This window comes from Aulonocara sp. 'chitande type north' Nkhata Bay, linkage group LG5 (genome assembly GCF_057382095.1).
Source record: "Aulonocara sp. 'chitande type north' Nkhata Bay isolate Kocher_YH1m ecotype deep benthic linkage group LG5, A_spYH_male_GT1.1, whole genome shotgun sequence".
Lineage (NCBI taxonomy): Eukaryota > Metazoa > Chordata > Actinopteri > Cichliformes > Cichlidae > Aulonocara > Aulonocara sp. 'chitande type north' Nkhata Bay.
This window is the reverse complement of record NC_141348.1, coordinates 8,908,321-8,934,887: the sequence shown is the minus strand read 5'-3', so window position 1 is coordinate 8,934,887 and position 26,567 is coordinate 8,908,321. Positions and strand designations below refer to the sequence as shown.

The 26,567-nt window shown below is 42.0% G+C and overlaps 1 protein-coding gene across 2 annotated transcripts; it reads left to right on the top strand.

Moving 5' to 3' along the window:
* The first annotated feature begins 913 nt into the window (after positions 1 to 913).
* On the top strand, positions 914 to 19,658 carry znf831 (zinc finger protein 831). 2 transcript variants are annotated; one of them, XM_086291187.1, is made up of 4 exons: positions 914 to 1,560; positions 3,160 to 7,429; positions 9,390 to 9,655; positions 16,549 to 19,658. In XM_086291187.1, the coding sequence occupies exons 2-4, from the start codon at positions 3,208 to 3,210 to the stop codon at positions 17,395 to 17,397; spliced, it is 5,337 nt and encodes a 1,778-aa protein (XP_086147313.1). In that variant the 5' UTR covers positions 914 to 1,560; positions 3,160 to 3,207; the 3' UTR covers positions 17,398 to 19,658. The 2 variants fall into 2 exon arrangements, with proteins under 2 accessions (XP_086147313.1, XP_086147312.1); XM_086291186.1 differs by having other exon boundaries at positions 914 to 7,429.
* The last annotated feature ends 6,909 nt before the right edge of the window (positions 19,659 to 26,567 follow it).

Below are 26,567 nucleotides of genomic sequence, written 5' to 3'. Positions count from 1 at the left end.
CATTTTAAGGCAATATATATATATGTAAATAAATACTAATGTTAAAAAGTATAAATCATTTATTGTTAGGTCAAATGTTTGATTGGATCCAAATGATGACTGGTCCGTAGTCTGCCACTGTCATATCAGCTTTGTTAGGGAGTGTGGGCATACTGAAGGCTGTGTTAACATCTTGTTGGACTGCTCCTTTAAAATGCAGTACGTGTCCATCTCCATCATCTGGTGCCGTAGCTATGGTAACGACATTTTCTTGCTGTTAGCATAGGTACAGTAGTGTGAAGCCACCTGCATTTTGCATTTTGTCACCAACCCTGAAATTAATTATTCGAAATGCAGAAATAAATATAAATAAATAAATGTATAAAAGTGATGCATCTCAAATGAAAAATAATAGAAATTAAGGATGCATGCGTTGAGTCATACTTTTGGCAGGGAATTTGAAGGGTAGGTGTGTAGCCACAGGAAAAGAGCTATGATCTAATGTGTTGCTTGTTGTCTGAGTCTTTAACGATGGTAGAAATTTCACCATTAGATATTTCTCCTTGTTTTCCACTGCATTGTTTGAGAACAAACTCACCACATTCTATCTTTGCCAGTGTACTCTGGTTCAAGCTAAGGAGAGCTACTGCCAAAAATAACTCCTTGTCCTCACTATTTTCTGTCTGAAACAGATCAATACAGTCAACAATCTGTCTCTTAATATGCAGTCAGTCTCAGCAAACCAGTAACAATATATGGAGCAAACCTATGTGAGTCCAAATGGGATAAACGAACATTGCTTTACAAGCACGTGCATGTGAACTCATGTACTTCTGCACAATAATACATGCTGTCTGACGGGGGCTGTTGTTGGAGGAGGGAAATTCACTCCAACCTCTCACAACTCATCCATTTGTTCTATGCTTGAGAGAGTGAGAGCAGCACATGTGCAGCCAAGCAGCCACATCAACATTAGCTTTGCTGCACCCTTGTGTATGTGGGTGTATGAAATACGATGTGTGGGAGGAAGTAGGTGGGGGGCAGCGATCATATAAGTGAACCAGGAGTCAGGTACTGCCTCAAACTGTTGACGGTAAAGTCAGCCGCTGAAGGTAAGCTTGCCTTTGTCACTGCACTTCCTCTGTCCTAGCCCGTTGCTTTCACTTTTTTTTTTCTGTCCAACTGTGTTAGCCTCATATCCTTCCATCTGTGCTTAGGGCCTCACCGCTCATTCACTCCCGCTGATCTCTTTCTGTATAATCTATGTTTTCAACTTGTCCTCCGGAAGTCTTTGTTTGACAGTCACACACACACACACCCAGCCAGCCCTTCTCCTTCCCTCACTCCCCTCCTCTCTGCCTCACCACTTTCAGAGTGCATCTTCTCTCTCATTTGCATTTCTTCCGCTTCCTCGTGACAAGAAACAGTTCATGTCAAAGAGCCGTGAGAGAAGATCAGATTGGAGAGGTGCTAGATGGCAGAGCAACACGAAAGGAGCAGGTACACAGAGGATGGGCCGGTTCACTGTGAACGGCTGTTTAGACTGGATAACTATCAGTGATTGGAGTGCAAAGCGAGACGGTAAGTGACTTCTGCTTTATTGTCTTCTGCTGTTTTTTCTTCTCTCAATTGTTGCGCCTGAGTTTTGACCTAGTTAAACACACTAAGTTCTGGTTTCTGGCAGTGCTGTTCTTACCTAAACACTGTGATGGCTGGCAGCACTGTCAGATATTTCCTCTTTTCAAACTTTCATTTTATAAAGTCACATCCATAACTGGAAATGACATTTTCACTTTCCACAGAAACATTTAATACGTCTTCTTTATGTCCCCATGTCGAGAGATTTTTGTGATGTTTTGTTCTTAGTGCAAGCACAGGCTGGTGTTTCAGCACAGCGCAACTTCTTCTTAAAACTAACTCACACATCTTTAACCTCTTAACAACCATTTGGTCAGTAACAACCCATCCAGGGTTAGGGCTGGAATTTAATTTTTTTTTGACACATCATAATAAATACGGAAATATCCAAAAATTACAAGTTGTTACTCTTCAAGTTTTAAGTCGGCTGTTGCAAGCTTTTCCACTTGGTGTTCCAGATATGAGAAAGGTGGATGCTCACTAAACCCTAACCTTTATCTCTCACTTAGACTAAGCGTGCTTATAGGATGAAAGCTCCCTTCATTTCTCTTCCTACATGAAGTTGCAGCATGTGCACCATATGACATATTTACATAACGGTAAGGAAGTGAAAGCACATTACAGCAGGAGGGTCGAGCTCCATGAATAATGTTGTAAAAGTAAGACACACTCACAAGGGGCTCTTCGCTCACTCAGCCGAATGTGAGCAGAGACCAACTTTCCTCAGTTCACAGCACCAGAAAAAGTCTCTGACGTGGGCGTGCTCATGCTGTACAACCAACAAAAGAACGTGTCGAGTGCCAACTGTACTTCTGTGGGTGAATTATGCAAAATCACCATCACAGCAACAGGAAATGAAATTTTCTCACTCTAATGCACAGCTCCCCTTTGATTTGATTTGATCTGATTATTGCACCAATATGACAGTCAGTCAGGACCGAACGCTGCCACATGATACTCTGAACATCAAAGGTTTGCCTTATAATTGATGCAGACTGGTGACAGAGGTAACAGCTAATGCCAGCAGACATACTTGATTTGGCGAGATAAAAGCCCGCCCCAACACACAGACACACACACACACCACTGTGACACTACATGCGCGTATGTGCACATTTCTCTCCACGGTTTCGACTAACATTTCCACACGCAGTGCACATCTTAACCTGCCACTGAAATGAAAAAGGAGAGCTTGAAATGCCTTTGCTCCCACTGTGGATATTATTGCTCATTATCACAATGATATTACTCAGAACCAAGTGTGTTTTCATTTTTCTTTTACATTGCAAAACACATCTCCCTGGATTTTTATCAGGCAAAATCCAGACTGGATTAATTGCTTTATTAGCCATCTGTCCTGGAGAATATTGCATATCTGTCATCAGTACTGTGCTCATTTCTTGGGGCTGGTCACCAGTTAAAGAACAAAACATACTCCAAGAGTAATCACATTTTCCTCTTTAAGTGAGCTGTAGCAAAATTCCTGCCCCCTTTTAATCTAACGCAAACTGAGGTCTAATGCAAACTGTTCTTATCTTACAGGTAATTAGAGACCTGCCACTGGTACATCACGACAGCAGCAGTGTTACCATGGAGACTGGCAAGCCAGGATTGGCGAGTGCTCCAGTGCACATCAGCTCCGTCACAGCGCAGGCAGAGAAAAGGATGGATGTCCAGGCTCCCCTGACGGCTGTTTACATCCACACAGTACCTGCGCTGCCCGCGCAGCCTTACCCTCAGCCGCCTGCAGCTGCTCCAGAAGCAGCCACACTCCATCTGGGCATGCCGCCGCTCTACACCAAGGAGACATTTCCCATCCTCACGCTCCATATTGCTGGTGGATTGCAGTCTCAGCCGGGATTGAGCCTGGCAGCTGCTGCTCCCGCAGCCAAACCCAAGTCTGCAGGAAAGCACGTGTGTCCTCACTGCGGACGGGACTGCATGAAGCCCAGCGTGCTGGAGAAGCATCTGCGCTGCCACACGGGGGAGCGGCCCTACCCCTGCACCACTTGTGGAGTTTCATTTAAGACTCAGAGCAACCTCTACAAACACAGACGTACCCAGGCACATGCACGCCTTTCACTGGAGTCAGAGCAGAGCAGCTTAGACAGCATGTCTGGCTCAAGAGAGACTTGCACTTCCAGTTTGTCTCTGGAGGAATGCGTCGAAGAGCCAGGCAGCACAGAGAAGGACTCCTCACTATCTGCTGCTGAAAGCACCGGTCCAGCCAGTACTCCAAAGGTCTGCTCTGTGAAGACACAGCGCTGTGTGCAGGAAGACAACGAGCTGAGCCTCACAGTTCAAAACTCAAAACCAAATGGAAGCGAAACGGTAATAAAGGAAAGTGAAAAGCTTCCACCGAGTGTTAGTAGACACCTTCCCCTTCAGAGACAAGAGGCCACGCTGTTTTCCAAACAGTGGGAAAGCTCAGTGTCAAGAGGGAAATCGCAGAGTCACGAGAGCACAGACTCTGGCTTCAGCGAGACTAGTGACCACTATCCAAGCCCTGGCAGTGTTTTGCTCGATCACAGTATGGATTCAGTCGCAGAATCCACCAAAGAGCATCTTGAAGAACCCGCCACCAGGCGCACACCTACAGAATCAGATCACGGCAGACAGGAGTCCAAAGACTCTGCCAGGGAGCAGGAGCAGAAGGCCCTAGAGGAGCGCATATCTAAGCTGATATCAGACAATACAGCTGTTGTGGAGGACAAACAGCTGGAGAATGTGAGGCCACGCAAGACCGTTTTATCAAAGCAGGGAAGCATCGACCTTCCCATGCCATACACGTACAAGGATTCGTTTCACTTTGACATGAAATTAGGTCAGACTCAGAATGTTTTGTCACAAAGAAACAAGAAGCCAGGGATTTACAGCTCTGTGCCCACTCAGCGCTCCTCCACCATGGACCATGCCCCCTTGACTCGCAGCAATTCCCTCCCCTTCAGTGTCACCCTCCTGCAGCCCGAGAGAAGCAGCCCAACCTCCTCCAATCAGAGGGATTATGTAACGCTAGTCCGAAGGGGAAGCTCTGGCCAGATCAACCCAACAGGTTTCACGATCAAGCCTGCGAACCAGCAATCATCCACCCACCGCCCACTGGTCCGGCAGACAGCCGTAGACTGCAACCACGCAACAGACGGTCTCATCAGGAATTCATCTGTGGAGGAGGCGTGGAGCAGCAGCCTCAGTTGTGACGGGGATGGCGGTGACATTTGTGGAGAACCGAGCAACAGAAAGTTCCGGAGGAAGAAAGCGCAGAAGTTCGCCTACAACAAGTGGTACATGTACGGGGGTGGAACATTTAAAAAGCTATACAATGCTGAGAAAAGTAGCGATAACAGTGTTATCAAAGGCAGGAAATGTTCAGCAAACCCTGAGCATGAGCCTGTTCAGGGTCTGCAGAAAAGGGCACCGCTGGCAGTAACGACAACAGGTTCGACAAGCAACGGTACCACAGTTGGCCCTCCTGCCAATCTCTCCTTTGCCCCTGCTGTGGATTTTAATCTACAAACTAACTCGCTTAATTCATCATGCCTCGCTCTCAAAGCTCCACTCAGGAGGAATCTGTCTTTGTCAGTACTGCCATTACCTTCTATCGGCTCACTGGTTAGTCACAAAACAGACTGTGTGAACAGACCAGAAGCTGGGAGACTGATGAACGAAGACAAAAAACATAGTGTTTCCACATCGCAGCTGTGCGGAGCCCATATTCCTTCAGACAGGAAAAAGCTGAGAACTGATGACAAAATAATTTGCCCTCTGCAGATGGAGACTGACCCAAACACAATGCTTGCTCATCCCACACCCTCTGTCACTCAGCAGGAAGCGAACCTCTCTTACATCAATCTTAAAAACAATCCACAACATACTCCGCTCAAAGGGCCTCTATTCAAGTCGGGCATAATCAATGCAAACACAACCTCTGTTAGCACCTCAGCAACTGCTTCTAGTCCCCCTGCTGCAAAGAACAGCTTCCTGCCCAAGTACCAACTCAAGTTACCCAATGTTGCTGAACCTGATTTAACTTTTTCACCACAAGTTGTGGATAAACCACCAGGAACTGAAGCCCACACTTTCACCTCAGTTCTGTCATCTCCTCACATCGAGCGCAGCGTGACCTCGGTCACAACGAGTGTAAAGAACTGCAAAGACCCCACAGCTTCACAGCTGGGGCTAACTTGTGATCTTAAGAAGACGAATGCTTTCAGCTCCGCGCAGGACCAGCTTGTCTCAACAGTTTGTCATGCTGCAACATCACGACTCAGTCAGAATTTGCCAGGCAGCGTAGCTGTAGTGCACAAACAATTTGCAGCAACCACAATAACCACAAGCTGCCTGCAAGATTATCAGGCAGGATTATGCAGCACTTTGATCCAGCCTTCGAAATGTACGACGTCTGCACAGCAACCCAGACCTGTTGCACCTGCTGTTTCTACACTTACCGTAACCACAGCGAGCAGTCAGACATCTGCCACTGCCGTTAAAGCTGCGTCATATGATCAGTCTAACCCTCCACTCTCTCACATACAACTCTCAGCACAATCAAACCTGCTGAATCCTGTTAGCGTACCACACGTTAGCACAAACACCGCCGTGGTGCCTTGTCACATTGTACCGTTTGACCAGGTACAGCCAGCTGCTCAGAACGTGTTCCATGTGCACACAGCAGACCTCCAGATCTGCCTCCAGATCATATCTGATGAGCAGTTAGCCCTCATCGAACCCCAGATAGAGCGTCTATCGGGTACCAGTGTCTCCCAGAGACAGGACGCTGAAGGTGGGACCTTAGAAGGTGTCCAAAGCAAAACTCTGGGCTCTTTTGCTGCTGAAAGCAACAGTGAGGCAAAAGAGAGTGCACAACCCAGACAACAAATGGACAAAAATGAGTCTTTCCCTGCACTTACCACTGAGAGAATAATGACTTCTGTGCCTTTGCAATTTGGGAAAGCAGAGCCAAGTTCCCACCTGGCTCAGCAAAGCACTTCCACTCAGGCTGCAGCATCAGCTGAATCTCTCCCTCCGCCACTACACCCACACAAAAACAGTCATGTAAACATGGTCACAGAGACTCAGAGCACTGCGGGTGATGTAATGTCAACTTCTGCTCTGCTTGGAGGTGTAAAGTCAGGAAGACGACAAACTTCAGTGGAGGAACAGACTCTCTCTCTGAACCGCTGTGCTGAGGAGCAGGTTTTGCTGGACCGGAGGGTCAGCCAAGGTGCAACCGTCTTGCAAGCTCTCTCTGGCCAACACAAGCTCAGCAGGAGCTCTCCCTGTTCCAGCACAGAAAATCACAATAACTTGAAAAGTGAACTGCTGTGCAAAGAAGGCCAACATAAGCTTAATAATCAGGGCGACTCATGTAATGTCAGCATAATGAAAACTAAGGGCAAGGCCTCCGAATACAAAGGAAGCAGGTTAGAAAGTGGAGAGCACTGCAGCCATTCTCCCTCTCCTGCATGCTCTGATAAACATTCTGGGTCGGTCTCTTCACTTTCTGTCAATAAAAGCAAAGCTGTGGGACAGCCAAACCCACAAGCATCCATCTACTGCAGTAATCAAGTGGAGCCCACAATATCTGAGACTTTGAATCCATCCAAAGATACAAACATGGGATGTGACAGAGTCGGATCTGTAGGTGATTCCAAAACTTTATTGGAAATCACCCCTCATGGATCACAGGATGTAATCAGCTCACGCCACTCAGAAAAAAGACCGACTCACTTTGCTTCAGCGTCCTCGAACATCCAGGTGGACAGATGCAAAGACAACACATCTGTGTGTGCAAGTATTCAGAGCCAGACAGCAGGTACAATTCACTATTTAAATGTATTACGTAACATATATGTTATTATTGCTTCCTACAGTGCAGTTTAAGAATATGACATCATTTTTGGCTCCGTACTGCAGTACAGTGGATTTAAATACAACATGGAATGAGAAAGGAGTGCCTGCTGTCCCCAAACTGCACCTGTCCCTATCTCTTTAAAGTCAACTTAAAGTAATGTGCTGACACTGACATGTCAGTCAATATTAAATTCAAAATATAGGTTAGCTGACAGACATACACTCAGCAAATGATAAACATCTGGCATTAGGATACAGTATAACTAGTATTTTTTATTTGACAGTCATATTTAATTAAGATTCTGTTAAAATATTCCACTTCCTTCTGTTATGTATCATCATACATAGTCTTAAACTGACAAATTGTTTTAAAACAAGGTGAACTGATACGGTGAAATACAAATACTAGAACATACGCATGCTTTATTGCAGTTTTTGCAGTTTTTCTCTTTCAACACTAGGTGGCACTAAAGATTCACAGATTTGCAATATGGAGCTCTGGTCTGTGCTCGCACAATTACCCAAACCTACAACTTACTGGGAATCAAATGTTTAGGCGAGCAGGGATTTGAATTGTAGGGAAAACAATCCAGTGGAGTTTCATCTGGAAATGTTTCTGTAGCAGAACTCGATATGGCTTCAGTTTTTGATCATCTTTGTCCTTTTCCGCTGTGACGTGTGGGCTGTTCTCAGGCTTTCATGCAGAACTCGTGTGTGTCCCACAGTGTTTGAAAGTGTCATTTGATCACCATCGCAGCATTGATCACATACTTTCACGCTTTTTAAATGAAAGGACTGGGGGATTTCAGACAGCTACAGGGTTAAAGGTCACCCCAGAGAGCAGAGGATAAACAAAATGCCTGCCACTCATTGACCTCCAGCTACTGCCTCCTGGGTAAAGGGGTTTGTACCTGTCCTGTATCGCTGACACAGAGGTTCAGACACATGGTAGCTGTCTGCATCTGTTTACCGCTAATAGGATTTTCCTGTAGTTTGTTATCATCTCTACCAGGCTAGTGGCACTGATAAAAAAGGTAGCTGTGGACCACAGAGCTTGCCAGGTTAAAAACATTTTCATTTCAATTGTAGTCATATCCTCAAATGCATATAACAGATGTGCACATTTATCTGTGTGTGGCACAAGAATGGGCACGCCCACTGGAAAAATATCTTTTTATCGCCCAGTGAATTCTTGTTTTATTGCTTTTACTTAGCTGGAATAAAGAGCTTTGGTTTCCACATTTATGCTTCTTCTCACATCGTAAAATCTCAGGTGCCCTTATGAACCAGCTTTCACTTGCTGTAACCCTTCCTCTCCCCCTTCATGTTGAACAGGGACCTCTTTATGTTCACCTGGTTTTATATAAAAGTTGTTTTTTAATAAAAAATCTGTTAATGTGGCTGATTCGCATGCAGCCAGAACAGTATCTGCAAATTAGGTTCCTTCTGACGTGTCGAAGAAGAATGTTTGAGAATGTTTTGTTGTGCATTTCTTGTGTAGTATAAGTAAAAGGGAACAAATCGTTCCAAGCAGTATCCCATTCAAGTTTATCCTGATGTAACTCAGGCTGTAGCAGACTCATGTTGTTATCCTCCAAAATTCTTGCCTCTTTAGTATAAAATCCCACTGTTGTTTACTGCCTCACCACTGTAGATACATACTTTGTCTAACCGACCCATCTGAAGCCTCATGTGTGCTCCAGATAAACTTAAATACCTACCAGAAGGAAGATCAGAGTAAAAGCTTCTTTCAACAACCAGCATGAATAATATGAAGAATTACAGTGAACGCAATCCGCTTCAGTGTTCATGTGTGGCTGACTACTGCTTGAAAAAAATGCAGAATGACTGATAAGCAGTAAAACTGTGGATTCAGTTCCTAAAGAAAACAACTGCTTTTTCATTTGTTTTTCTTCCTGGAGGGCTTATGGAGGGAGCCTCCCTGGCGAGGTGTGCAGCCCAGAAGGAGCTGCAGATGCAGGAACATGTAAGGACTCCCGGGCAGCCAGACAGTACAGACTGGAAGCAGAAGCAGAGCCAAGGGGCTGAAGAGAAAAACCACCAATGCCTGGGAGAGCGAGGTGACAGTGGGGTGACGGGAGAGGAGGAGGAGAACAGAGGAATCAAAGCAGACAAAGGACTGTGGGCCGAGTCAGACTGCAGATCCACAGTTTTATCAAAGGCAGAGGTGAGAGAGAGTGCATCTAATCAGGATCCGTGTTTACTATACAGTTCTTTTTTTCATGTGGTCTTAGTGTTTACAACACACATGCTGATTTACAAGAACAATTACAACACAACAAAAGCAAAGCCTCAGAGCCGCTTAAACCCCAACATCCAAGTTTTATATAAAATTTACAGTTTTCCGAAAATGAAACGCTAATAAATAATAAATAATAACCTCTCACGCTAATAAATGCATGAGAGGTTATTGAAATGTACCGTACTCTTGCTTCTAAAAAACGTACCTGATGACCTGCATTTTGGGAACTGAATGTTTAAGAGTTTACATATAAAAGACTTGTATCTGCAAAGGAAATAAAAACTATCAAACTCAAACTCAGGAGAATTTGAATGTTTAGACTTCTAAAGTTGTCAGTTTTATTGGATTAGTTAATTAATTCAAGCTCTTAGTAAAAAAGCCAAGCTGGAAAATAGAAAAATGAAAAACATAAAAGTATAAAACCACGTAACACAAGACAGAGAGAGGAAGCAGGAAGTTACAGTTAGAGATGGTAAACAGCACAACTATCACTAACCTTTCTCTCCAGCCGTCACCAGCATGCACAATGAGTTAGGAAAATAAGATGACAAGGATCAAATCAGAATTTAACAGTCCTGGAGTTGACCCCACTGTATTCTCTCTAATTTGCACTTTGCTGCAAGGTTATTAAGCTTTTAACATCTCTCATTTCAAATGTAGAGTCAGGATTAGGATTTAGTTTTAGAGACCCTCAGTCTGTTTGGAACACCCGGCTGAAAAATCTGGAATTGCAGAAATTCCAAAACAAATCATCAGACTTTATTTAAATACAGAGTCTTATTCTTCAAACATGTCCTGTTTAACACGTGGCTAAAACAAAAGCCTAATGCTAGAACCGTTGAGGTAAGAGGTTAACTAAACGTATCCCCAGGAGCTCATCTCTCTGGCTTTAGCTACACTGGTTTTAGTCCCTTTAGACAGAATAATGAAAACACCATGACTTGGATTATTAGTCTCATTACATTAGTCTATGCAAAACTCTTATAGGGTAGGTACAATATTGATAAATCATAGCACTGATAATGATATAATCAGTTTATCATACCTGTTCTATCGCCTCCTCAGCCACTGTAGAGCTGGTTCTAAATCCATCAGCTGCTGAGGCTGCACTTCTGCAGTAGCCTTGTTACTTCCTCAGACAGGGGCAGTGGTTAAAGGCTCATGGAGCTGGCTTCTCTAATATTTCAAGATGGGCTGTTTTAAAATTTGTTGTTGTATCACTGCTTTTCTTTGTGAGGATAAATGATGAAGAAGACCATGTAAGGAATGTTGTCACTGACATAATAGAAATGGGATGTTTTTAGTTTATAAGATTTACATACACACATGTGCAGTAACGCGTTACTGTAATGTTTTTCAAGTAACAAGTAAAGTAAGGGGTTACTATTGCAAAAAAAAGTAATTAGATTACTGTTACTTTCCCATAAGCACGCTACGTTACTAAACCGTGATTTTTTTGGCAAGAGTGTCTCATGACAATGACGTACGAGCGTGCGACGTCCGTGGCAGCAACAGACGTGTGCAGATCAACGATGGATAATATGGTGTGCAGGAGAGAGTACGACCATGCAGCGTTTAAAGCTTGGAAGTACTCACATTACTTTAAGTTTGAGTCTGTAAAAAGTGCCAAAAACATTAGTGTCTGCTGTTCACTCTGCGTGGGAAGAAAACTTCTTTCTACAGTGAAAACTTAAACTTCAAGTCTGAGCGAGCACCGAGCACGCTGCCACGGGAATGTGACATTCACTGAGAAACCCCCGGATCCTCCCACTGACATGAACGCTGTGGCACCGGGCAAACCTCCACCCGCCCCACTCCTGCTAAACAGGTGAAAATAGATTTAAGAGCGACAGGACTCAGTGCTGCTCAATCTTTTATTTATTTTTTGCTGTGTTTTACTTGCATCTATTTGAAAGAGTGTAAACACAGAACTTTATTTTATTTTATAAGCTGGAATATGCAGGAAATAGGTTTAAATGTTAAAGAATTTCTTCTTGCATATAATAAAATTTTTTGTTGATGCAATGCGCATGAAGTTAAAAGATTAAAACTAATAAAACAAGTTTTAAAACAGACTTTTTCATTTGATTCAGTTTTATATGATGGATTATGCAGAAAAAATAGAATTGGGCTGAAAGATCTGCTGCTTTATTACTTATTCAGTTTGTGTATCAAGTTTTAAAAAAGTAACTAAGTAATTACTTGCTTTTGAAAATAAGTAATCCGTAAAGTAACGGAATTACTTTTTGGAGAAGTAACCAGTATTTAGTAACTAATTACTTTTTTCGAGTAACTTCACTAACAGTGCTCCTATTTGTGTGACCTCATTATTTAATGTTTAATACGACAGTTCACCATTGTTATATACAGAGATGGGCAGTAATGCGTTACTTGTAACGCGTTATTGTAATCTGATTACTTTTTTCAGGTAACGAGTAAAGTAAGGGATTACTATTGCAAAAAAGGTAATTAGATTACGTTACTTTCCCGTAGGAACGCTGCGTTACTGCGTTACTAAAACCGTGATTTTTTTTTGCAAGAATGTCTCATGACAGTGACGTAAGCAAGTGCGCCGTTAGTGACAACAGCTGTGTGCAGATCAACAGTGCATCATATATCGAGTGCAGGAGAGCGTATGAGCGTGCAGCGTTTAAAGCGTGGAAGTACTGACCTTACTTTGAGTTTGATTCCATAAAAAGTGACAAAAACATTAGTGTCCGTTGTGCGTGGGAAGAAAACTTCTTTTTACAGCGAAAAAAACCCCTAAACTTCCAACAAGCACCGAGTGCGCAACGACGTAATGGGAAACTCACAGAGAAACTCGCGGATTCTTCCACTGACCGCGGCACACCTGCACCAGGGTAAACCTCCGCCTACCGCAGTCCTGCTTTACAGGTGAAAATAGAGCAACAGGACCGCTGAGTCTTTGACTTTATTTATGTTCTGCTGTGTTTTACTTGCATCTATTCGAAAGAGTGAGTGTAAACACAAAAAATATTTTATTTTATGTGCTGGAATGTGCAGAAAATAGGTTTAAATGTTAAACTAATTTCTTCCAGTCAGTGAATGTTGCATATAATTAAAATTTTGCTTGATGCATAAAGTTAAAAGATTAAAACTGATAAAACAAGTTTAAAAAAAGAGACTTTTCCATTTGATTACATTTTGTATGATGGATTATGCAGAAAAAGTAGAATTGGGCTGAAAGATCTATCACTTTATCACCTCTTCAGGTTGTAAATCGTGTTTTTAAAAAGTAACTAAGTAACTAAGTAATTAATTACTTTTGAAAATAAGTAATCAGTAAAGTAACGGGATTACTTTTTGGGGGAGTAATCGGTAATTAGTTACTGATTACTTTTTTCAAGTAACTTGACCAACACTGGTTATATATATGTGGGTAATCTGCAAAGGCAAACAGCCTTTCCCACATTGACTCAGACACATGAACAAAGCTTGTTCTTGTTCTGTACCAAACATTATTTTGGATACTTATTTATTTACTTATTATTGCTGTATTCTTATTTTACCAAAGAGCGTGAGGTAGGTGATTCTTCCTCTGCTGTTTGAATATAAACCCTCTCAAAACAAAGTCACCACCCAAATCTACACACTAAAAACACTCACGCTGTGCACAATCCTTTCCAATCCAGCAGTCTTTTGCAATACTTTTTACCATTTTAATTTATTCTTTATCTACTAAAGTTTGCCACAAATCCCTGGTGCAATGAGGCCGTCCTTATTTGGGGATCATATAAAAGCAGGTTTGAGGCACACTGGGTTGTTACATCACATGATTGTTTTTCATTTTTTAACACATTTACCAAACAAAGCACAACAGCCAAGCCAGAATTTGTGTTCTTTCATTCTTATGAAATATTTGTAGCACCATAAATATAAAACCTCCCAAGATGTGTCACAACACAGAAGAGAGTGGTGCAAGAAAAAAAAGATTTATAAATATACTGAACAAAAAAGTGTATACTACCAAGCCACACACAGGGGCAAATATTTTGTGAGAATTTATGGGGCATTTGCACTTGAAGCAACAGCAATAAATTCAATTCCGCAGTATGTTAATACTAGAATTAGGCAGCTGACAGCAATTACAAGAGATTTTTATGGCAGTAATACTTCTTCTGGATTTCGAACTTCAAGTCTTATTATAAAGGAGAGTCTTTGTCACAGCAGGTCTCTATCAAATTCAATAGTATTTAGAAGTGGGTCACATCAACCTTTATGCAAAATGTCAACAAGATCCACCATTTTCATTCAATTAAGTTTCAGTTCAAATGTATTTGTACAGGGTCGAATCACAACGACAGTCATCTCACTTCACATTCCTTGTCTATGTAAAAAGCAATGCACGGTATTCTTTAGCAATTAGGTTGTTCACTCCTCATTTGTATTAAGTTGGCTCCAGGCAATACAATTACAAATCAAAGTGTGTTGGTATCAGTGAATGTTGAGTGCAGTAATGTTGATACAGATGTTCCAGAAAGTGTTACAGCTGCATGTCCAGCATGTGGTGCAAAGGGTGTTGGGGATTTATGAATTATCAGTGTCGTCTTTTGGCTAGCTTATTATTCCAGCTAGATATCTGATGACCAGGAGGGTGTATGCATTGATGGCTTCTCAGCATCCCCCTTGCCTTCTGGAGGAATTTGGCTGTGGCTGCCCTTTTTGCATGTTTGCCATGGTCTAAGGAGCTTGGAAAGAAAAGCATCTGGAATTCTTTAAGCTTCCTTCAAGACATTTCACCTTGAATCCGAAAAGCTTCTTCCCTATGGGAGTGTCCCCAAGTGAACCCATTGTGAAACCTAGCCCAACATGTGACTTACTGAGGTCAAATAGCCCAGGATGTGAGTGGGTGCTAAGGCGGCTGGTGTAAATCTGGGACTCTCCACCAATTGCTCTTAGAACTGAAGAAGCTTCTCGGATGAGACGTGAAACGTCTTCAAGGAAACTTGAAGAAGTCCAGGCACTTCTCTTTCCAAGCTCCTTAGACTATGATGACCTGGATGACTGAGAACCTTCACAGAGACGTTCGCCATGATTCTTATTGGTCTGTGGAATACCCAGGTACTTGTAGCTTTCCTGTATCTTGGCTATTCTACCTTCTGACATTCAGTCTAGATCTTTCCTCCTTTTGCAACCATTTGGCCACACTTATCCAATCACAATGACATGTCTATGTCCTTGCTGTAAATCTTGATGAGGTGGATCAGTCAGTTGATGTGTTGCTTGTGCCTGGCATACAGCTTGATATCCAGCAGGGACAGGATGTGGCTGATGGTCGGTCCACTCCTGAATCTATATCTGTATCCACTGGTAGTGAGGAACTGGTTCAGGGGGTCGATCCATATCCTGAACAGCAGTACAGACTCTCCATCGCGTGGGTATATTCTGCACTTGGTGATGACTTGTGCGACTGTCTTGGAGCTGGCCTCTCTAGTGTTCCACAATCCCACTGAGTTCCCAATGAATGTTTTCAGTCCACTATTAGCCACGTCCAGTATCCATGTTCGGAGCATTGAGTTAAAGACTTTCTTCTAGTCAGTCCATGTGGTGCTCAGGTTGGTCTGCTGGTCTTAAAGTTCTGGTGTGCAGCTCTATCCACCGGTAGTTGGTGCTTTGACTCTCTGGTGTTATTTCCAATGCCCTTCTGAGCTATGCTTATGCACTCACCCATGTGCGCACTCCGGTTGGTTGTTATGATGCCTGAGAGGAGCTTCCATGTTGTGCAGAGGAAGTTAATCTGTCCGTAGTTTGATGGTGTCTTGTGTTGATCCTATGTGATCAGAATTGTTCTGGCCCATGTTAGCCAGTCTGGATGAGTACTTGCTGTTATCAGCCCATTTATTTGTGCTGCCAGGTAATCATAGAGTGCTGTTAGCGTGTTCAGCCAGAATGGATCGTGTCAGATCCTAGCGCTGTCCACCTCTTCATTGTATGTCTGCCTTTGTGATGTTAACTGGTTCTTGGCATTGCCATCTTGGCCTTTGTTTGTCCAGTTATGGCCATCATGTTGTACTTATTCATCCAGGACCTCTCACTCACAACACCCTACTGCACCTCAGTTGGGTGGAGCGTTCTCTATATGCATTCTTTATTTTTATACCCAAGTGTTCCTGGGATTACTGCGGCAGTACCACTACAAGCTCAGTGGTTTGAGTGATAATGGTAATGGGGGTGGTATATCCAGAGAAGATCAATATCCAAACACTGCTGGGTCATAAAAATTGAAACTAAAAATTGCTGTAAATACTTAATACACTGGCAGGATACTAGACTAGCCCATGTCGACAACTGGATTTTCCTGTAAGATCATTTTACAACAGTTGTGTGTGTGCATGACCATGGTAGTTGTTTATGTACATGCTTCTCTGTCCAAGTTTGAATAAATTTTGAAGTTTGAATAAATGTTATGAGCTACAGAATCAAAATTAATTGAAGTTATATTCCTGTATTTTATTAAATAATTAAAAAAAAATCATGTGTATATAGACATGTTTTTAAATTTCTGAATGTGTTACAAGTTGTGGTCAGTTGACTGAAGTGGTTAAAATGAATAAATACATTTGGGTAGGCTGTGCTGAACAAAAGAACTCTTGGAATTGAACCAGCACTTATATTGTGCTTTTGTAGTCTGACTGATGACTCAAACTGCTGTCTTTGAGGGGTGAGTATGCATGAGGTCTATGCAGTATTTGGGTAATCCAGAAAGATAATGAGAGGGTTCAGTGGCTATAAAATGATTCCATTGTTTTGATGGTATAGTGGTAATAACACTCCTCATATTTTTCTCTCATTAAAAGGAAGAAGATCAAAAGGTCAAGAATGATTCTTTTAAAAACCCTTGGCCACCCGAGGAACAACTTCAGCATGTTTCCCAGATGCACTCAGGAATGTCTGAATACCCCCAACTGAGCTGTCAGCAAGCGTTGAATACATCGAGTAATCTCAACATACCTGCGTGCAGCATTCAGACGACCCTTTTCACTTCTCCAAAACTCCCTCTGGAAATTAACCACTCGTATCACTCGCAACACAACTGGCAAAGCGGTGTCACTCATAACCAACCAACACAGGTCTTACCTGAATTCAATTCAAGTCGACATATCAGTGCAGGAGCTCAGTTATCACAAACACAACATATTTTTTCAAGAACTGAGCCCACTATTCAACAAACTTTCTCAGTCCCAGACCAAAAGCAAACCAGCGTCAGTCTGACCATTCAACAAGGAAATAGCACTGCAGGTAACAGCAGCACAACAATAAGCAGCTGTAAGAAGTTCAACTTAACAGGTCACCAAAACTCTAATGTTGGGACATTACCCTCCACACATGCCGATCAAGTTTCTCAAGCCTGTAGAGTTGTTACTGGAGCTAGAGGAGACATCCAACCATCAAAGATGTATCACGATACTGGGTCTCCATGCAAGCCATTTCTATACGCTGACGAGAAGCATGACACTACAGCCAGTGACTCTGGAAGAGCTGACATTACCAGCAAATATCATTCTTTTTACTTGGCTGGCCCACTTCATGGCTACCAGTCTGCTGAGTGTCTGAACAGTGGAGTGAGGCCTGTGCAGAGCTGCCAGGAGTATACAGAAGACACGAGCAGCAGTGACGATGAAGGAAAGCTTATCATTGAACTTTAACAGACAGTAAAGCATACATAGAGTCTATTATTTTAATTTTATTTGCTGTAGATATTTGTTCAGAGGTTAAGTTGCTCAGGAGGCAGAAGTAATGTCAGTGACTGGGTTAACTCAGTGGCAGAGCTTTGTTTAATTAAAAGTCACGATATTTCAATATGGGGCCATACATCAAGGTAAAGTAATGCTACAGTCCTGTAATTTTGTACCACTCTCTTAATTTGACTGAACAGGAAGTTCAATCACAGTATCTAACATATGGCGCAATAGCACAGATTTGTGTTTAGCTTTGTTGTCACTTTATTAATACAGAGTAACAACTGAGATAGTCATCGTTGATTCATGTGAAAACACTGACAGTCTAGAATAACTGGAGTTCTTCCTCCTCTTTCCCACTCTGCCAACAGCAGAACACATGTAGCGACATGCTTGCAAGCCTGCAATGCCATTAACAGGCCTCCAGGCTTGCTTGGAAATCTTACAGTTGATATAAAAGTAGGGGAGTGTTCAAACGCAACAAACAAGACGAAGCTTCAAACTCTCTTCTTCACAGTAAGGCTTTCTTTTTGCACAGAGAGTGAACTCTGAGCTTCTGGCTTTTCCAGCACTCAAACAAACCTGAGGTGCAGGTCATACTATAAGAGGTTATTCATTAGACTTGCATGAATGTAATTGGTCCTTAATGTGTTTTGTTGCCTCAGCTTCAAACCCTCCACATAGGAATCCCCAAAGTGTCCATTGCACTCATGTTCACTCGTATGACAATTATTTTCCTCACCTCAGACAGGTGAGCTATTAGAAACACTTTTTACAGTTAAATCAGCTCTTTTGTAGCATCTGCCCTCAGTTTGAGCTCCTGAGCTCTGTCATAGCTGCTGGAACATCTTTTCAAGCTCAGTGAAAGTCTGACCTGTTTAAAGTCCAAAAATATTTCCATAGTATTTGGAACTGCCAATACACAACCTTGCATTTTCTTAACCACTTATCTGGTTCCTGATGGTGGGAAACTGGAGTCTGTGTGAGTTGTGATAGGCCAAGAGGTAGGGTAATCCGTGGAAAGGTCATCAGGCTATCACAGGAATAACACACAGAGACCAGCATTCACATCCACACCTACAGCCAATTCAGAATTACCAGTTAACCTAAGATGCACGTCTTTGGCCTGTCAGAGGAAGCCAGAGTAACCATGAAAGCAAACTCCACATAGAAAGGCACCAGCTGGCCAGTGGATTTAATCCAGGACCTTCTTGTTGTGATGCAACATTGTTAACCACTGCACCATTGTGTGACAATTATGACAATTGTTACATCATTGTTGTGCACGTGATGTTTTTTACAGAAAGACAAATTAGTAGCAATAACAAGACATTTTCTGATACAAGAAGTTGCTGTAGGTGGATACATTAATAACTAAAAATGCTTTTGCAAACAACATTAATCATTTATTAAGTTGCAAGACTTCAAACCCAGGCTTAAGTACACCAAAACACCAAAGCTAATTAAAATGACCAAAACCATTTTGTCTGCCTCTCGGGGGTACACTGTACCAGTACAGTCGAACCTAGCGCTGTGAAAGTTCTCAACTATCACTCAGTTTGCTTAACCCAGCCACTGAGTTTTCTTCTGCCTCTGAGAAATGTTGTGCGACTTCCATTCTGCTCTCTCACACATGCACATATACACAGACACACAAACAAACTTTGCCATAATTAGTGTCTACCTTCCCACAATGACTCTCTCTGATAAATTGCACTTTGTAACTTTCCCAGACAACACCTGCTTGTGTGAATCATGTACACATGCTGCCAAGTATCTATTAAGTTGATCTCTGCTGTCAATCAGCTCACCCAGGTAAAACAGACACTGGCTGCAGGGCCGTGACCCTTTTCCTAGTCTGGGTTTTGTAATGAATCAGCATCTACAATAAGGCACCTGGGACAGGAAGTGTGCATGTGTGTAACATTTTTGTAGATAAATCTGCACTCGGCTGCACGCTGACTCGCTTGTCACTCGTCAGCCCGTTAATAATAAAAACCCCCTTTTGCACCTGACGGAGGGAACATTGTGTTCAGTTGTGTTTCCTGTTTGGTTTGACACAAAGGAAAGCTATCCTTGTTCGTGTTTCAAGCAGATTTCTCAATGTGTTTTCATTTTCTAATTTTATATTCTTGTTTCATCTCCAATTATTTGCATATTGTTTGATGATTTCAATTATTTGAAAAAAGTAAATGAAACTTTACCCCAAATACTTCTCCTGTTTTCACTGCGTGCTCTCTCTAGCCTGAGCTGCATCAGGCCAGTCATTTTTTTCTTTGTAATTATATCGCGCATATAACTGTCACACTCAGACACACGTGTTAGCACATTATTATCAAATTAAATCTTCATGTATTAGCTTGTTAATTCATGTTAACAGTTGCTAGTTTATGCATCCAGCATATCAGCAGTCTTCTTTCTTGGAAACTTCTAGTTCCAGAGGTAATAATGTAATGTCACTCACTTTTATTTTTTCCCAATAAATCATGATTGTCCTATAATTCAAGTGTTGCAGACAGCTGTAAACACTTCGGTTCTTGGCAACTATCGCAGTCAGAAAAATGTGAAACAGCATGGTAGCAAATTAAACAAAAACTGTGATTCAAAACTGATCCACCATCCAAAGACGAACTGATTTAAAGATGCTGTGTTGTGCTTTTTGCATCTTCCCCGTCCCTCAGTCATGTAGCTACTTTGTTCATGTAAATGGTCCCCCTTATGAAAGATTGGTCAGGCTTCTTTTTTAATGCACAATCGGCACCAGCCATTTCAACACTAATGCTGATCCAGTAACGGCACAGATAGCACATAGGACACTTTACCGATGGAGCTGCACAAGTAAACCTGTGTAAGAAGCAGGGCAACGAGCATGAAACATATTCTAACAAAACATTAACAGAAGCTGAAGCTTGCTTAAAGCAGTATGATCTCAGGGTGCATGAGGTGAGAAAGTTAACCTCGTGAATTATTTCTTAATTTTTAGTTATTGTTTAGTTACAGTCAACAAAGACACAGTGAATATTACACTGAACCACAATCAGTCGTTTTCAGCTCCTCACTAATGTGAGTTGTCACACACCATCACAATCTCACCATAAATCATTTGTTAGAGCTGCTGCTTGTCAGTTGAGTCCTGAAGTCTACCATGGACGTTCCTGCTTATCTACGACATCATTCAACACCTTAACCAGAAGGGCATTCTCAGATCTCTACTTTGAATTTCTTTGAGTACAATAAGAAATGGGAACTTCTGCAGTGGAAGATTGAAAAACAATTTAGCTAACTGTTAAGATGGCTGTTGACAGTTAAACTGTACAAATAAACAATAAATAAATATGATACATTTCAATTAATAATTTTAAAAAATTGTTTAGCTTGTTCATCAGAGTGTCTTTAACTAAAATAATAGACTGGCTACACATCTGGAAGGTGTGCTAATCATGCATTAACATTGCTGCTTTTGAAATGTGACATTTCATACTGCAGCAATAATAATAATAGCAATTAAAAATACGAGCAGTAATTATAGGGGCCTTGCACCTTTCAATCCGTTGAGATGTGCTGCATGCTGCAGCTGAGGGACTAATCAGACTGTTGGACATATACAGGGAGTGCAGAATTATTAGGCAAATGAGTATTTTGTCCACATCATCCTCTTCATGCATGTTGTCTTACTTCAAGCTGTATAGGCTGGAAAGCCTACTACCAATTAAGCATATTAGGTGATGTGCATCTCTGTAATGAGAAGGGGTGTGGTCTAATGACATCAACACCCTATATCAGGTGTGCATAATTATTAGGCAACGTCCTTTCCTTTGGCAAAATGGGTCAAAAGAAGGACTTGACAGGCTCAGAAAAGTCAAAAATAGTGAGATATCTTGCAGAGGGATGCAGCAGTCTCAAAACTGCAAAGCTTCTGAAGCGTGATCATCGAACAATCAAGCGTTTCATTCAAAATAGTCAACAGGGTCGCAAGAAGCGTGTGGAAAAACCAAGGCGCAAAATAACTGCCCATGAACTGAGAAAGGTCAAGCGTGCAGCTGCCAAGATGCCACTTGCCACCAGTTTGGCCATATTTCAGAGCTGCAACATCACTGGAGTGCCCAAAAGCACAAGGTGTGCAATACTCAGAGACATGGCCAAGGTAAGAAAGGCTGAAAGACGACCACCACTGAACAAGACACACAAGCTGAAACGTCAAGACTGGGCCAAGAAATATCTCAAGACTGGTTTTTCTAAGGTTTTATGGACTGATGAAATGAGAGTGAGTCTTGATGGGCCAGATGGATGGGCCCGTGGCTGGATTGGTAAAGGCAGAGAGCTCCAGTCCCACTCAGACGCCAGCAAGGTGGAGGTGGAGTACTGGTTTGGGCTGGTATCATCAAAGATGAGCTTGTGGGGCCTTTTCGGGTTGAGGATGGAGTCAAGCTCAACTCCCAGTCCTACTGCCAGTTTCTGGAAGACACCTTCTTCAAGCAGTGGTACAGGAAGAAGTCTGCATCCTTCAAGAAAAACATGATTTTCATGCAGGACAATGCTCCATCACACGCGTCCAAGTACTCCACAGCGTGGCTGGCAAGAAAGGGTATAAAAGAAGAAAAACTAATGACATGGCCTCCTTGTTCACCTGATCTGAACCCCATTGAGAACCTGTGGTCCATCATCAAATGTGAGATTTACAAGGAGGGAAAACAGTACACCTCTCTGAACAGTGTCTGGGAGGCTGTGGTTGCTGCTGCACGCAATGTTGATGGTGAACAGATCAAAACACTGACAGAATCCATGGATGGCAGGCTTTTGAGTGTCCTTGCAAAGAAAGGTGGCTATATTGGTCGCTGATTTGTTTTTGTTTTGTTTTTGAATGTCAGAAATGTATATTTGTGAATGTGGAGATGTTATATTGGTTTCACTGGTAAAAATAAATCATTGAAATGGGTATATATTTGTTTTTTGTTAAGTTGCCTAATAATTATGCACAGTAATAGTCACCTGCACACACAGATATCCCCCTAAAATAGCTAAAACTAAAAACTACTTCCAAAAACATTCAGCTTTGATATTAATGAGTTTTTTGGGTTCATTGAGAACATGGTTGTTGTTCAATAATAACATTATTCCTCAAAAATACAACTTGCCTAATAATTCTGCACTCCCTGTATAGTATATATAGTATAATAGTTCCTTATTACTTCCTCTAGGCTGCGTCAAAGAAGACACAGTACTTATATGTCAAATGAAATGTCATGTACATCAAATGTGTATCGCCAAGTCACTACGTGGTGCTGTGAGTGTGACCTTATACTGACACACAGATGTTTCCAGACTTGGACGCTAATCATGTGATGTTTGGCACAGATTACGGTTATGACAGCTTCTGTCAGCAGGTCTGTAAATAAAAAACAGAACAACAGAAGGGTTGAGTCTAATTAAACTAAATCATCATCTGCGTAGGTTGATTACTGATATTAACATTAAATTTTGTATTGATTTATGGGTTTCATAATAACTGCAAACTGATGACAGCTGTAATGCTTAAAAATGAACTTGTAAACAAAACAACACCGTAGATAACTGTGTAATTGTCCTTTTTGTGCGCTTTTATACAGTTAAAATAACATGTTAGTCTCACCACCTGCAGGTACTTGTGTTTTAATTTTAATTTGTTAAAAATGTAAATGAACATTGTGATAACATCATTTTTACTTGAAGCTATCTTCCATAAAAGTATTTGGGTCACACTCCAAGGGTGTGGACTAAGAACTCATTGTCACCACCACACTGATCTGTAACTCATCTTTGAACTTGGCATAGTTGTGCTGACACTGTGTTTACATTGTTGTGCTGATAAAAAAATAAACCCAGATGGTGTCACGGTGGTGGAACGGACTCAGGCGCAGACTGAGAAAGCACGGTTCAACAATACTTTATTAATCACACTGGTGCGCTATGTACACGTGAAGGGGGGGAAACACCAGGGTCCCGGGGATCAATAGGCTGGGGAAACACACTTCTTCGCACTTGCTCCGCTCCTTGTCCAAACAATCTCCACACAAGCAGCCCACTCACACTCACGGGGTCCAGGGGTCACAAAAGGGCTGATCCAGGTAAACCTATTTACACAGACGAGGGTAAGTCAAAGGCAAGCACGGGAACAACAGAATCGCAATGAAGCCAGGCAACGCTAACGAGAGTTACTCAATATTCCAGCGACGAGTAGCTCAGAGCCCCTGCCTTAAGAAGAGCTGCAAATCACCGGACATCAGCTGCAGGTGCATGGGCCAAGGGCGGGAGCCCAATCAGAGCTCCGCCCAGGCAGACAGGTAGGAGAGAGAGAGCAAGGCGAGGGGAGCAGACAGAGAGTAAAACAACAAACACTTGTGGCCACACTGGGCTGGCCGGGGAGGCACAGGGAGCATGACAGATAGCAAACGATAGCTGAAACTATTTTAGGACAAAGATGTTGTCAATCAACATGAACTCTAACGTTAATCACTTTTGCACTCTTGGTTATTAACCAGTCCCAGGTTTCATCAGTTTGTTAACACTGATCCAACATTTATTTCACGTTGACCGTAATGATGATTGTTCAGTGTCTTCTCATATGGAAAAGAAATAGTAAAAACTTATATGATTTACTCATGAAAGTGGCCACTTTCTCATTACTTTCATATATTGTTTTAGTAAATATCCAAAACATACAAGTTTCATTATATAATTTTTCAGGGGATCTTATATCTGTTTTCACTCTTATATGCTTTTCATACAAGTTTCACACAAGACAGATACAAACTTTATAAGATTTATATTTATCTTTTCCATATGGGTTCTCTCTGCGATCTGTCTACAGACAGACCTTTCGTCAAACTTAAGCTGCTTTTTGATCTCATCTGAATGTTGAAAGTTTGGTGACCTTGTGTTGTTATGTTGCTGATAAAAATCTGTCCACAGACATAACTGATAAACTTCCCCACACAGTATTTGTGCTTAGTTTATTTCAAATTAGCATATTTGTCCATTAGAGAGCCTATACAGATACCAACACAGAGGGCTGTGCAAGGTGAAAATAATGCCAGTGTGCAAGCTGTGTCATGCCATGCTTCTTATTAAGAGGCAAAATATCCAAACCTACATGGTCCTGTGTGAAAAAGCGATCGCCTCCTAAAACCTAATAACTGTTTGGCGAGCCTTTGCAGCAACAACTCTACTCAAGTGTTTGCAATAACCTGCAGTGCACCTCTACAGTCTTTTACAGCACTGTGGAGGTGCTGTAAAAGACCTTATACTTTCCCCTTTACACAAAGGGGAAAGTATAAGGTAAGTTTTATGTCTATACAGTCAGGAGAGAGTCGAGTGAGGAGTTTAGGGTGATGAAAGGCCCAAATGAATCAGTGTTTTTTTCTTTTTTCTAACTATCTCATCACAGGTCTTCCAACTGATCCCAGACTCTGATCTTTCTAAACCTAACCAGCTTTGTTATGTGGCTGAACGACACCAAGAGGCAAAGCCACTATCTACGATGTTCTGTTTATTTCCATAAGGATTCGACTTGTTGATATTTTAGAAATGGGTTTTTTGTTTGTGCTGTAGTTATGTTGATTCCTTGTGTTTATTTTATTGTGAAAACCTTTTCTTTCTCATAATTGTTACTCTATGTAAGTTATTTCCATGTTATGTGACTTACTGTTTTGTTTTAGGAGGCCTTTGTCTCTTGTATCTGTTTTCAGTTTGACTTCCTTCATCTTATTTCCATTGATTCGTCTGTACCTTGTTTTTCCCAGCTGTGTCTCAACCCCCTTATTAGCCCTCAGTGTATTTAAAGTTTTGTCTCTCCTTTGCTTTTTGTTGGTGTGCCTGTTTACCTGATTTGTGTGTTTCTGTTTTTATTGTTTCATGCTCTTCGCGTACTTCTTAGTTAATGTTTAGTTTGTTGCGTTTAACTTCAAGCCCATCTGTGAGTCACACATTTGGTTCCTGTGTCTTGCTAGAGTTATGAGAGAGTGTCCAATCCACAAGGTCCAGTGCGGTCTGTGAAGCCTGAGCCAACATGTCCCGTGTTACCAAAGTCTCCAGTGTAGCCCTGAACTGTTCCTCAGTTTTGCTCTGGCCTCGGGCCGGCCCCCTCAGCTATTGCTTGGCTTTGCACCACTTCGTAATTGGCCACCCAAACTGTCCTTCTGCTTTGTTTTACCCTTGGGCCAACTCCTAAACTGTTTTACCTTCATTCCTGGAGTTTTTGCGTTTGTTTTCGCTTTGTGGGTGTAGGGGGATGTGGGCTGTTGGTGGAAGAAGGGGAAGGGAGAGAAGCACAAACACTGTATAATCAAGTGTTTGTGCTTTATTTAGAAAAAAGACATTTTTTATTATCATCAAACACTTTTTTCAGGAACTTTTGATTAAAATGTGTCCTCTTTGCAGATTCACAGCAATGTCTAGAGAAATACATGTTTCAGAGTGATATTCTGGATATACAGTATTCACTTAAAATTTGTTTTTTCTTGTTACTTCCAGTAACAAATCATGACAACAGTTGCCTTAAGGCGCTTTATATTGTAAGGTAGACCCTACAATAATACATACAGAGAAAAACCCAACAATCATATGACCCCCTATGAGCAGCACTTTGGCGACAGTGGGAAGGAAAAACTCCCTTTTAACAGGAAGAAACCTCCGGCAGAACCAGGCTCAGGGAGGGGCGGGGCCATCTGCTGTGATTGGTTGGGGTGAGAGAAGGAAGACAGGAGGAAGACATGCTGTGGAAGAGAGACAGAGGTTAATAACAGATATGATTCAATGCAGAGAGGTCTGTTAATACATAGTGAGTGAGAAAGGTGACTGGAAAGGAAAAACTCAATGCATCATGGGAATCCCCCGGCAGCCTACGTCTATTGCAGCATAACTAAGGGAGGATTCAGGGTCACCTGGTCCAGCCCTAACTATATGCTTTAGCAAAAAGGAAAGTTTGAAGCCTAATCTTAAAAGTAGAGATAGTGTCTGTCTCCTGAATCCAAACTGGAAGCTGGTTCCACAGAAGAGGGGCCTGAAAACTGAAGGCTCTGCCTCCCATTCTACTTTTAAATACTCTAGGAACAACAAGTAGGCCTGCAGAGCGAGAGCGAAGTGCTCTAATAGGGTGATAT

Coding starts and splice junctions, on each gene's coding strand:
- znf831 (XM_086291186.1), top strand. CDS start 3,136: ATGCAAACTGTTCTTATCTTACAGGTAATTAGAGACCTGCCACTGGTA. Junction 7,430..9,389: donor TATTCAGAGCCAGACAGCAG/GTACAATTCACT, acceptor TTCTTCCTGGAG/GGCTTATGGAGGGAGCCTCC. Junction 9,656..16,548: donor CAGTTTTATCAAAGGCAGAG/GTGAGAGAGAGT, acceptor TCTCATTAAAAG/GAAGAAGATCAAAAGGTCAA.